The sequence below is a fragment of the Macrobrachium nipponense genome, chromosome 45 (assembly GCF_015104395.2).
Source record: "Macrobrachium nipponense isolate FS-2020 chromosome 45, ASM1510439v2, whole genome shotgun sequence".
In the NCBI taxonomy this organism is placed as follows: domain Eukaryota; kingdom Metazoa; phylum Arthropoda; class Malacostraca; order Decapoda; family Palaemonidae; genus Macrobrachium; species Macrobrachium nipponense.
This window is the reverse complement of record NC_061105.1, coordinates 35,613,912-35,626,684: the sequence shown is the minus strand read 5'-3', so window position 1 is coordinate 35,626,684 and position 12,773 is coordinate 35,613,912. Positions and strand designations below refer to the sequence as shown.

The window sequence follows — 12,773 nt, the reverse complement described above, 5'->3', positions numbered from 1 at the left end:
CCACATAAGTACGTGGAAGTGCGAATAGCCTCATACACGGACATGTGAGGAAACATATACATGGCCGTGCGATGAAACTTGTACATGGACGTGTGATGAATCACGTATATGGACGTGGGATGAATCACGTACGTATATAGATGTGGGATGAATCACAACCTTGGATGTGCAATAACACATGAACATGGTCATGTGATGTAGAACAATCCACAAATGAATGTCAGGGAGATCACTGTTTGCCTGGAAGAGTCTTGGCCCCTTACTCTGGAAAATAAACGACGAAAGTAGGACCTCCATCACGTATATGGACATGCAACGAATCACAGGGAAGACTTGTGTTACTACTGTATCGATCAGCATGCCCAGGTACTTTATCCTCTGCATGGGAATGAGATCTGCCTTCTCGAAATTTATCATAAGCCCAAGATAGCGACAAAAGTCAAGGAGACGATCCCTGTCCTGTAGCAACTGCGAGTAAGCTTCCCGCCAGGACTAACCAGTCATCGAGATACCTCAACAGACATATCCCGACTGAATGGGCCAAAGCTGATACCAAAGTGAACACTCTCATGAACACTTGAGAGGACGGTGGAGAGTCCGAAACAAAGTGCCCTGAATTGAAACACCGTCCCCTCGAAGATAAAGCAAAGGTACTTCCTGGAGGATTGATTGATGGGTATCTGGATATATGCATCCTTCAGATCCACCAAAAGCATGAAGTTTGTTCTCCCTGATAGAGGCAAGCACTGAACATGCTGTTTCCACCATGAATTAGGTCTGACAAAAGAATTGGTTCAAAGGAGAGAGAGATCTATCCCCAGTCTCCAGCCCCCGTGATGCTTTCTCCACAAGGAAGACTTGGCTGTAGAACCCTGGTGACGGATCTCGTATGACTTCTACAGCTGCCTTGCTCAGCATCGCTTGCACTTCTTCTTTCAGTGCCTAATCCTTGGCAGAACCAGGAGTGTAAGTCTGAAGGCAGACCAGAGTGTCGGTGAGGGGTGGCCCTGACTTGAAGGGAAGAAGATATCCCTCCTGAAGGACATCCAGTACCCAGTTCTTGGCTCCATACCGTGCCATGTTGCCCAACGGCTTGCTAGGCAGCACTTTCACTAATGGCAGCAGTTAAGGGGGAATGCTGTCCCTAGTGTTTCCCCCTCTTCTTCTTTCCCTTACCTCCCTTCCCCCAGGAGGGCTGAAACGATCCTTTCAAGGAGAAAGAAGTAGGCTGGGTCTTTCCTCACACCCCCTTTGAAGGAGGTGTCTTCTTAGAGGTGGAGGAAGAGCTAGCTTGGCTCGGAGGCCTAGCCGCAGTTGCTCGAGAAGGCCCTGAAGTCTTATACCTAGAGATACGATTCAGGACAGCGTCCCTACTCCTACGTACCAATCTGTCTCACAAGTTTTCCGTCTGGTGGGCCAGGTAGGAAATAGCCCCACCTCCAGATTGGCAAAGTCTCCCAAAAGTCGCGTCTTCTCCAGGAACTATGGGTCCTGAGGAAGCAGCAACCTTGGATATTGTGAGGGATCAGAGATCCAAGCAGGAGACTGCCTGGAATGGTGCCATAGCGGTAGCTTCCAAGCATGCTACCTCTTGTTGCATAAACCAGAAGCTTTCCACAAAAAGGTGCAGCAGCAGCAAGCAAAGAGTCAGGTGAACTAACTATGGCTCTATCTGCTTGGTTAGCAAAGGGTTGCCTGAAGGCATATAGAAAAGCTTCTGTCGAGGCAGAGTAAGGGGAAGCAGCTTCTCTGATCTGTTAGCCGTATGTGAATTCTCTTGTCCTGAGACAAGATCTTGGTCTAACACTTCCTCGGACAAGGAACACCAAGGTAGGCGTGTAGAGGCCCTGGTTTCCTTCTTAGGAACCCAGAACAACTCTAGTTGCAAATGCCGGTCAGAATTAGTAACCATGGTATCTTCCCCTAGGCCACTGCGCTGACAAATCAGCGCAATGACCTCGGCAAACATCCTCTGGATCTCAGGGAGTGACCGAACCCTGAGGGGAAGGACCGTCAAGTCCTTTCTAGGATATGTTCCTCCCTCGACCCTCTTCCTTCAGAAGGAAGAACCTCAGCACATCCCCTAGGACATTCCTGAACCACTCGAACATATGACCTCTCAGGTCCTAGGACTGTGCCAGGAAAGTATCCTCTTGTAGCCGAACCCTGAGGAGATCCCTCCCCAGGGTTCCTCCCGATCACCCCGTCCCTCCTGGTATATCCTGAGGAAGTTGTGAGACAGGTGAGGAAGATCAAACGCTCCCACTTGCTCTGCTAGCGGAAATAACTGAGGGAGTGGGCCACAAACGATCACCAACCTGTGGTGGTGATCGGTTTGCAGGTCTAAAAGAGAGCTCTAACTCCAAAGAAGCGCTCCCCCGAGGTACGGTACGGTGCTCATACACGGCAGGAGAAATGCTAGTCGTCACCGGGACTAGTTGGTCACATTTGCCGGGTGGAAAGTAGCGTCCACCTGACTGACAAGAGTTGAGTGCGGTCCTCATGACGCGTCCCAGTCATCAGAGGAGACATCCTTTATCACCATTTTTTTTATTCTATTGTCAATTTGAGGTATTTACTCTTTGACAGAATGTTTCAATGGACCCATGAATAATTGGGGAAGATATGTTCATCTGTAAACGAGCACTTAAAATAGATGTGGGAAGTGGTCATGCAAAATGTAACTTAATACAGAAATGACTTGGAAAGCTATGAGTAACAGACTTTAGAGAAATTAAGGTTGGATTGGACTCGGTGGGGAAAAAATTAATCCCTTCACATCACGCTGCCAAGCAATTCATTCCTTTAATTTAGGGAATGCTTAATGGGTTTAATATCCATTTTTCATAATTTCATTTTACATAATACATAGTTAAACTTGCTTAACCCCTTCTTTACTGACGGTTTGCTTGGGGGTACACAGAGTACTGTCATTCAAGGTGGTATGCACTGCTAGGTGTATGATGAAGCAAAATAAACATTATTGCTGGCTATCTAGATTCAGACATTTGGATCTATGCTGAGTATACATGCACATACATATATACATATAGATAATAAAAACTTCAGTGTTATTTGGAAACAAGTGTAATCTCTTTCTGAAATAGATGAATAAGAGTTACATAGCAACACTTGCTTGTGGTATCGAGTGTGGCAACTGGAGTTGAAGGGAAGTTAGAATACATCATTTTGCCTTGTACTTCTGGGCAGTAATCATAGAATGCATTGTCTGCTCTTGATGCTATTGTTTATTACAATAAGTGAAATAAAGATATAACCCAGAAACCATGTTCATTTTTTTTTTAGACATAAAAGTGTGAACATTTTAAAAATCCTCTACACATGTAGTATAAAACCATCTGTATTTTTTTTCTGTGCTTCTCTTCTGTCTTCTTTCTCTGGAGAAACTTCAGTAAGAAGTTCATATGAGAAGAGGAATGATTATACTAACCATGTAAACTATGACCCATTTACTCAATATTTATTTATTAAATTAGCTAAAAAATTGGTTCAGTAACAAATGCAAAGTTTACATTTGGTTAAGCTTCTCGGTAAATAAGGGGTTAATAAACTATATTTGTAGTTACAATTTGATTTACATACCTTAGACAGAGAGAGAGAGAGAGAGCTACATGATACCACTGATCTCAAGGTATGGCAAATGGAAATGGTAAGGTGGGGTAACAAATACATATGCACAAAAATCTTAAATGCACGAAGGTAAAATGTGTTGGGAGTTCAGGTGGGAGAGCAAAGAACAGAAGCATGTTTATTAATATAAATGATAGTTTCCATAGAGCAAAATTCTTCTTAAAAAGAAATATTTAAGAAAATGAACAAAATATCCACAAAGGAATTCATCACAATGAAAATTTTTAAAAATTCTACAGGTTAGGCAACAGATGAGAGGGAAAGCTGACCATACAAGCTGAGGATATGGATATAGCAAAACAAAGACCTGTTAGAAGGTTTAGGAAATCATGGAAAAATGGGATAGATGAACTATTAGTTCCTTAATCTAGGAGTGAATCATGTTAGACTTACGACATGGGTCAACAAGGCATCAGGTGCCTTTTCTTACTCATTGGGGTTCTTTGAATTTTTCAGTTAAATATACAATCCTACACAACAAAATACAATTATCATTATGAAGTTTTTTTCTCTTACCTTGGTTATAGCAGAATGGGAGCGATAATTTTCAACCAACATAATTTTACAAGGGGAGTTTACTGGATACAGATCGTAGAGCCGTTCTAAAAGTGAGGTCCCTAAACCCCGTTCTTCACAAAATGGTGAGTAGACCTCAGGACTTAGTTGCATGTAATCTCCAGCCAAAACTAAACGTGTTCCTGGTTTCACCAATGCCAGTGGAGTTAGAGTTTCACATTCCATGGCCTGAGCTGCTTCGTCTACAAGGATATGAGTGAACACACCCTTTTCCAAGTTTAATGAAACAATTTGCCTCGAGGTATTCAGTGTAGCAACAACCACTCGATGCTTAAGGATCTCTTCTTCAGACGGCATCTTGAACTTTGAACACCCTTGTTCCAATTCAATCAAGCAATACTGCTGCACTTCCTGAGGTACAGTGTTAACCCAGCGATTTCGATAATAGATTCTCAAGGGCCTCGCTTCTTCGTGTCCTTCTAAAACATAAGGGTGGAGATAATCTTTAATGTACAAATCAGCTGCACTGTTGGAATGGGTACATATCAGAATTCTTGTATCTTGTTGTAAGAGGATTTGTTTGATACCTTGTGCTAGCGTGTATGTTTTTCCAGTGCCATAGGGTCCAATTATTAATATTGGAGGTAAAATTATATCAGATGGAGCGGTGATTGCAAGGAGTGCTTCCCGCTGCTTAGGGTTGAGTTTGTTATTGATGTTATCACCCCACTGTTTCTTTGTATTCCAGGGAATGGTGAGCTCAGTGGAGACATCAGGAAAGATCAGGTCCATCGTTGGTACACGATCTAATGCAGCGTGCATTTCACACAGTGGAAGTCTATTCAGCTGGAACTGTACTTCAACTGTGACTTCCTCATCATCCCCCAACTGAAGCTCGGTAACAGCCGTTTCAGAAAACCTTAAATAGATCTCCTTTTTCGTTTTGTCTTCTATAAGCACTTCATAAACTTGGCGCATAGGCTTTTTGATTTCGGTGTTACTTTCTGCAACGCCATTTTCTGGAGTCTCTGATATTGGCGCTACAAGGATTGTGTTACAATTTGATAAGACTAACCTTCCATGCAGAGAATCCTCTGAGATTTCTGAGGAGAGCTCCAACTTCCCAAAGAGTTCTCCTGGGCGTGAATACTTAGCTGTTGCTGCTGCAGAGGGCAAGAGAAGATAGCTGTTAGTTATCTGTAAAGTTGTCTTAATATTAAACCTTGACATCAAGTCAAATTGCGCTAATTCTTCAATATGAAGAAGATCATGTAATCTAGTTTTGTAGTTGTTTCTGGTAGGTATTTTCTCCATGGTTGTTTGAGTCAACACAAAATTCTGATTAGTTGGGGCTGGATAAGAAGATAAAATGTTTTTATCATGACCACTCAATTCGTGGGGTTTGGGCTCATATGTTACAATTTTCACATTTTCCTCACACCACCTCTCACTCCTAGTGAGAATTGTATTTTTTGTTTCCTCTAGTGTATTCAGATCTTCAACAGGAATCACATCTACACATAACCTCTGCAAAAGTACAGGCTCTGTTCCACTATCAAAAATCACTGCCTGTCTAAAGGTACCATAGATTACAGTTTTAAATGAAACAGTAATTTTATATTCTAAGGGATGATGGTCAACAGGTGCTAGAGACTCAATATCAGAACTAATCCACTCTTGGTTATTTTCTGGTGCACAGGACTTATGTATACAGCGGTGATTATCAATTTGGGCAACCTCAGTGATTGAAAAGTGAGTTCTGTGCGCATCATGGAGGAGAGAAACAACACGCAAAGGAGATGGTGGACACAAAGTTATCACCCATTCATGCTGGCTAGGTTTCTGAGATACACGCAAGTTGGGTTCCATGCTCATGTTTGTTATAATTCCTGAACTCTGGAAAGTAGAAAAAGAGAAGGAAATATTAATTTAATAGGAAGTATCTCATATGTCGTAAACTAAATTTAACAACAGTATCATTTAAAAAATAAGTCATGTAACAATGGCATATTAACAATCACTACTGATATGTCTGTAGAATCAGAAGTCATTCCTGAAAACAAACAAATTGGGTTCTCTGGAAGCAAAAAAAGCCAAAAGCCAAACAACCACAAAGGTGACAGAAATAGTTTAACTCTTCTTTATTTGAAAACCAACACAATAAGAAAGACAATAGAAATATGTTAACTCTTCCTCGTTTGAAAAGTATCCTACATATCACACTAGCAATATCAATTTGGTTTTGATCTTAGCTCAAATGAAATAAAACCACAAACAATAATAAAATCAACAATGTAGTACATAATAAACATGATATTTTATATTAAAAATTATATTTTTATAATAAAATTAAATTTTGTATATAGTACTTACCAAGTAACTACATAGCTATTATTTTCTACTTCGTAGCAGTTTACAATGCAATTCACGGTAGCAATTCTTTTGTTTAGCGAACGTAACTGGCCCCGCCCACTTCCCGGGGAAGTAAAGGTTGCACAACACAGCTAAGACCGTCATTCGTTTTATGTCTATGTCCATAAGAGGAGAGGAGGGTGGGCTCCGTTCACGTGGTTACTCGGTAAGTATACAAAATATCTTATTTTATTATAAAAATATAATTTTTGTATAAGTAACTTACCAAGTAACTACATAACAGAATCTCACATTGACAAGAGGTGGCAGTAATGGACATACGTATACTATTCCATAAACAGTCTGTGACAGAGCTGAATTTACAATAGTAGCTTAGCTAGCACCAACAAAATGCCTGTTGTAACCTACCTGGTGAGAGACCTCCAGCAAGAAGGTACTGCTTCTGGTCAGAGCTCACCTCAACCTGTAGAGACATGGCAGTAGAGCCAGGTTTTGCCTCTACTTCAGTGGGATGCTTTGCAATCAAAGAGTACTCCGATGACTGCCAAAACTACGAAAACACAAGCCCTTGCCCTGGGCAACAAACGAAGCAACCAGAAAACCCAGTTACCTGAACACCAATAAAAACTATCACCATTACCCAACCATCATCAACCACATTGGTGGGTACTCCAGTTACATCGTACCCCCAAACTCCCCAAAACTCTATGACCACTGTCAAGGAGAGTTAAAATAAGAGAATACGTAGATATACTCTCCTACCCTTCCTTTCCCAAAACCACACCAGCAATAGATAAGGGACCTAAAGCACTACAATTATTATAACTACAGTGGTAACTCGAGATACGAAAGGCTCAACTTACGAAGAATTCGAGATATGAAAGCTGACATGAAAAATTTTACTGCTCTTCATACGAAAAGTTTTCAAGATACGAAAGGTTTCTGAAAGTCCGAGATTCGCCCGATAACAGTTTTGAAACTCGCGCCGCGCGCCGCCATCTTAGTTCTAGTAGACTTGCCACCATCCTCCTGCTCTCCCATTGGTTCCTGATGCTAGCCAAGCCATGAGATCCTTCTCTCCTATTGGACAGCATCCCTCCCATCATGCATCTTACGCAGAGGCGTGCCTTCGCTCGGCCACTTCGCACCCGAAGCTTTATCGTACGCATGCGGCATTCGTTCGGTCCAACGATTTCGTTTAGTATCGTAAATTCGTTAGTGATTTCATTGTGCTACTTTACCGTGTTGTGAGAACCTAATTAGTATACGTACTACATACGTAACTTAATTACGTACAGTACATATAGTCATGGGTCCCAAGAAAGTTGCTAAAGTTCACAGAAAGAAGAGAATTCTTTCTATGGAGACAAAAATGGACATAATAAAAAAGTATGAAGCTGGCTTGCGGTTGAGTGTGATCGCAAAGGAATACGGCTGAAATCCGTCGACGATAGGCACCATCCTTAAGCAGAAGGAAGCCATCAAAGCTGCTACACCTTCCAAGGGCGTGACTATTTTGTCCAACAAGAGGAGCCATGTGCATAATGAAATGGAAAGGCTGCTTCTTGTATGGATCGAGGACAAAGAAATCGATGGCGATACGATAACCGAGACGGCAATCTGTAAAGTATAAAAAAGTAAAAAGAAATGTAAAAATAAAAAAAAAGACAAAATAAATTTAATTTTAAGTTTTTTGTAAAGTTAAGTGTTACAGTTTTGTTAGTGTGTTTTGTAAAGTTTAGTTTGTTTTTCTGACATTTTTTTATGTGTTTCGTAAAGTTAAGTGTACGTATCTGCCGTTTGTCCTCCTCTTCTGCCGCCACTTTCGGAGATAGCCTCACTCGAAAGGTAAGCTTCCACATTTTACGTTACAGTAATAATATTTCTTGTACACTAATATACACTTTATTTACAGGTTTTGCATTTTTATTATTAAGTTACGTATTGAATGGTCCAAATTGTTGTATTATTTCATTGTTTATAGGTCAATTTACCTTTATTATGAAATTTACTGGGGTGTAAAATGTGGTCCAAGATACAAAAACCTCATGATACGAAAGGCGCCTCGGAACGGATTAATTTCGTATCTCGAGGTACTACTGTATCTCTATTCACGTAAATAAAAATGAGCAAATACGGATTTACATCTCCAGAATGTAGCTTGTACAATCGAAGCAAGAGAAACTTTTTATGAAAACTATGCTAGTGGCCACTGCCCTATTTCATGGGCCTTGACCTTGCATAAAGGAAAATCTTCTTCTGAAGTCTTTGAGTGTGATTCAGAAATAACATTTCTGAGAAAAAAGACTAAAGCGTTTTTAGACACAGGACGAGATGGGTCCCTGACCGAGCACCAAAGGTTAGGGAAGCGGCCTCGGATAGTCTTAGTTCTTTCCAAGTAGAATTTCAAAGCTCTTATGGGGCGCAGGGTTCTTTCTTGATCTGTAGGACTGAGGATGTCGTCAGTCAGCGACTTAATTCTGAAGGAGTGTGGCCAAGGATTAGTTGAGGTTTCATTTCTAGCAAGAAAACCCAAAATTAATGAGTACACTGCATCACCCTGTGAAAAACCCACATCTTTATGTAGGGCTTGTATCTCAGTCACTCTTTTAGCCGTAGCTAAAGCAATAAAAAAAAAGCGTCTTCCTTGAAAGATCCCTCAGGTTAGCAGAATGCATGGGTTCGAATGGAGGCCCTGAAATCCACTTCAGCACAACAAGAAGATTCCAAGACAATGCAGCCTTTTCCTTTTTGGTTGTCTCAAACAACTTAATCAAATCACTGATGCCCTTATCTGAAGACAAAGCCAGGCCCCTGTGTCTAAACACAAGAGCTTAGCATGGCTCTATATCCTTGGATTGTAGTTGGTGCTAACTGTCGAGACATTCTTAAAAATAGCAGAAAGTCTGCTATTTGGGCTATAGAGGTAGAAGATGAGATATCATGGCTTCTGCACCAGCTGCAAAAGACTGCCCACTTGGTCTGGTAAACATTAGCAGAGGATTGGCATCTACACTTAGCAATTGCTTCTGCCGCTGGTCTTGAAAAGCCTTTTGCTCTGACAAGCTTCCTGATTATTGGAAGCCGGTCAGAGCAATAGTGGATAATCCTTGATAGAACCGGAGAAAATGCAGTTGCCTAAGTAGACTTCATCGCTGTGATAGAAGTCTTGGGAAATCCATCAGGAGGTTGAGGAGATCTGGGAACCACTCTTTTTGTGGCCAAAAGGGGGCCACTAATGTCACTGAGAGGTTGCCGTGTGACCTGAATTTGTGTATCACATCCATTACCATACTGAAGGGTGGGAAAGCATAAACATCGAGACTCTACCAATCCTGGATCGTCGTGTCCGTTGCCCATGCGAGAGGATCAGGGACTGGTGAACAATACAAGGGGAGTCGATGATTCCTCGCCATTGCAAACAGATCTATCGATGGTTTCCCCCGCTGCCTCCACAAGTCTGTGCACACTTGTGGATTGAATGTCCACTCCATTGGTAGTACCTGCTTGCAACGACTTAACTCGTACACGATAACATTCGGTGTCCCCTAAATAAACCTCGTGACAATCTGGGTGTGATTGTCATGAACCTAGAGTAGATCTCTGGTTGTCTTGAACAGGGAGAACCAGTGTGTGCCTCCTTGGTTCTTTATGCAAGACAACGCTGTTGTGTTGTCGGAATACACAATGACTGTGGAGTCGTGGACCGCTGTCGTAAAGTATTGAAGGGCCAGATGAACCGCTTTTTGTTCCTTCACTCTGAACTTGACCACATCCCTGATACTTCTGCATTCCCTAGAATGGCGCCCCAACCCAGATCCGACGCGTCTAAGTATAGCGTGCAGTCGGAGCTTAGAGCAAACAGAAATTTTCCTGTCATAAACCTTCCTTCTATGAGTCACCACTTGAGGTTCTCATTGATTTCTTGAGTGATTGGAAACACCAAGGAATTCAGTTGCATTTTCCTCTGCCAGTTGGCCTTGAGAAAGAACTGAAGGGGTCTCATATGCAGCCTTCCCAAGGACACAAATTTTTCTATGGACAAAAGGGTCCCCAGAAGGCTCATCCATTTGTTGGTCGTACACAATAGGTGAGATAGGAACTTTCGGACTTTCTGAAGATAGGATAGGACACTTTTGTCGGACAGAAAAACCCGAAAACACTGAGATTCTATCCTCATCCCCAAATAAAGAATCAATTGGGTTGGGACTAGTTGGGACTTGGATTTGTTGAACAGGATACCCAGATTCTGGGCCAACTGAACAGCCTCTTGAATGTCCTCCATGCACTTTAACTTCAATGGGGAGCAAATGAGCCAGTCGTCTAGGTATTGACAAACATTTATCCCTGCTAGGTGAAGCCACTTAGCCAGCGGGGCAAGGACTCTGGTAAAAACTTGAGGAGCAGTTGACAAGCCGAAACACAGAGCACAAAATTGGAAAACCTTGCCTTGGAACGTAAACCTTAGATACTTCTTGGAGTCTTGATGTATGGGTATGTGGAAGTAGGCAGCCTGCATGTCTAAAGTTGCCATCCAATCCCCTTGATGGATGGCTGACTGAACTGAATGGTTGGTTTCATCTTCAATTTCATGGTCTCCACGAAGAAATTCAGGGCGCTGACATCTAGGACGGGTCTCCAACCCCCCGATGTTTTAGGGACTAGAAAGAAATATATGGTTGTAAAACCCCTTTGAGTTGATGTCTTGTGCTACTTCTATTGCTCCCTTCTTGAAAAGAGAATCAACCTCTTCTGATAGGGCAGTAAATTTTTCAGTCTTCGGAGTATGCTCCAAAGTTGACGGGAGAGGAAACTAACTGGGGGTTTTCCTTGAAGGGGATGGAATACCCTTCTTTGATGACTTTCGGAACCCAAGGTTCAGCCTTCTTTTATGTCCATTTGGCCCAAAAACACTGAAGTCTGGCTCCCACTGTAGCATGGAGGACTGGATCCTCACTTATGATAAGGGGTCTTGGATGTTGACTTGCTTGCTGGTCGTACTGACCGAATGTTAGTCCGAGGGGTCGTGACTGGAACCTACCTCTGTCCCCCCCTAAAATGGTGCTGCTGCAGAGGAGATGCAGTTCTAGAAGAGATTGAAGTTGAGGAGGACAAACTGTTTCCTTAATCCTCTTAGAAGAATCGGCTAAGGGATCCTGGGTAGTTTTCTTCTGCAGTTCTGCTGTTACATGTTCAATGGCGGCTCGAGAAAAAAAAGTACCAAGGTCTACAGGTGCAAACAGCAGTGCTGATCTCTGCGAAGGTGTCACCACTTTTGAGGTGAATGAGCACCATTGCTCTCTCTTCTTGAGAACCCCAAAAGTAACCTGTGAAGCTAACTGTTGCGAACCGTCCCTGATCGCTTTATCGGCGCAAGATAAAACTAACCAACCCGACACAAGTTGGGTTGAAGGGAAGCGCAACTCTCGTTCTTCTTGGTCAGCAAGCCTATGGTCCAGTCAAGGAAACTGAAAATTTCAAAAACCTTAAAAGAGTCATGTACAAGATGATCTAGTTCCGAGGCCGTGAAGATCTTAGTGGATGAAAAGGCCGACAACCTTCTTACCGAATCAATCAGACTGGAGAAGTCCCCCGGGAGGAGGCAGAAACTCCCAAAGAAGAAGCCTCCCCAGTCACATATGAAAGGTATCTCCTCTTCAACAACCAATAAGGCGGTGCACAAAAAACCACCTTTCCTGTATCTCTCTTCTCTGTGAGCAAAGTCTCAATGTGAGTCGAGAGCTTTCCTTGATGAAGAGGACAGGACCATACTGGGCAATCTAGAGTCTTCAACAGGTTGTCTCATCATAAGGGCTGATCCCGGGGATGCGGGTGTAGCTGGCAAGAAGATATCTGGAAAACAAAGCAAAAAATATCTCAACAGGGACGCATATGCTGATGTAGGTTGATCCTGTTCCAGATCCTCCTCTTCATCTGAAGGAGGAGACAAAGGAGGTACTACTGAAGAACTGTGAGGTGTTGACAGATTTTGAAGAAATTCCAAGACACTGTCCAGGCGACAGCCCAGGGCTATGGTCCTGGTCCTTAGAATGCTTGCAAGGAGGAGGAGAACGGCAATCTGACACTGGAAAAGACCTTTCCAGAGGTCTAGAAACCACCTTAAATCGTTCATAAACATCCTCCACTAACTTCTGAATCCGACTCACTGGATGAAAGAGCACGAATACCAAGTTGGATGCCTTTCCAACGGCCGTCCTCCGAGTCCTGGGATC

At 42.6% G+C, this 12,773-nt stretch overlaps 1 protein-coding gene across 1 annotated transcript in view; it reads right to left on the bottom strand.

Annotated features, from left to right (window-relative positions):
• Window positions 1-6,059, bottom strand: part of LOC135214475 (probable helicase with zinc finger domain) — a 78,900-nt gene extending 72,841 nt beyond the window's left edge. Inside the window, exon 1 of the mRNA XM_064248822.1 lies at window positions 4,168-6,059. Within this exon, the coding sequence (XP_064104892.1) occupies window positions 4,168-6,042 (1,875 nt within the window). The 5' untranslated portion in view covers window positions 6,043-6,059. The remainder of the gene's footprint in view (window positions 1-4,167) is intronic.
• Between the last annotated feature and the right edge of the window lie 6,714 nt (window positions 6,060-12,773).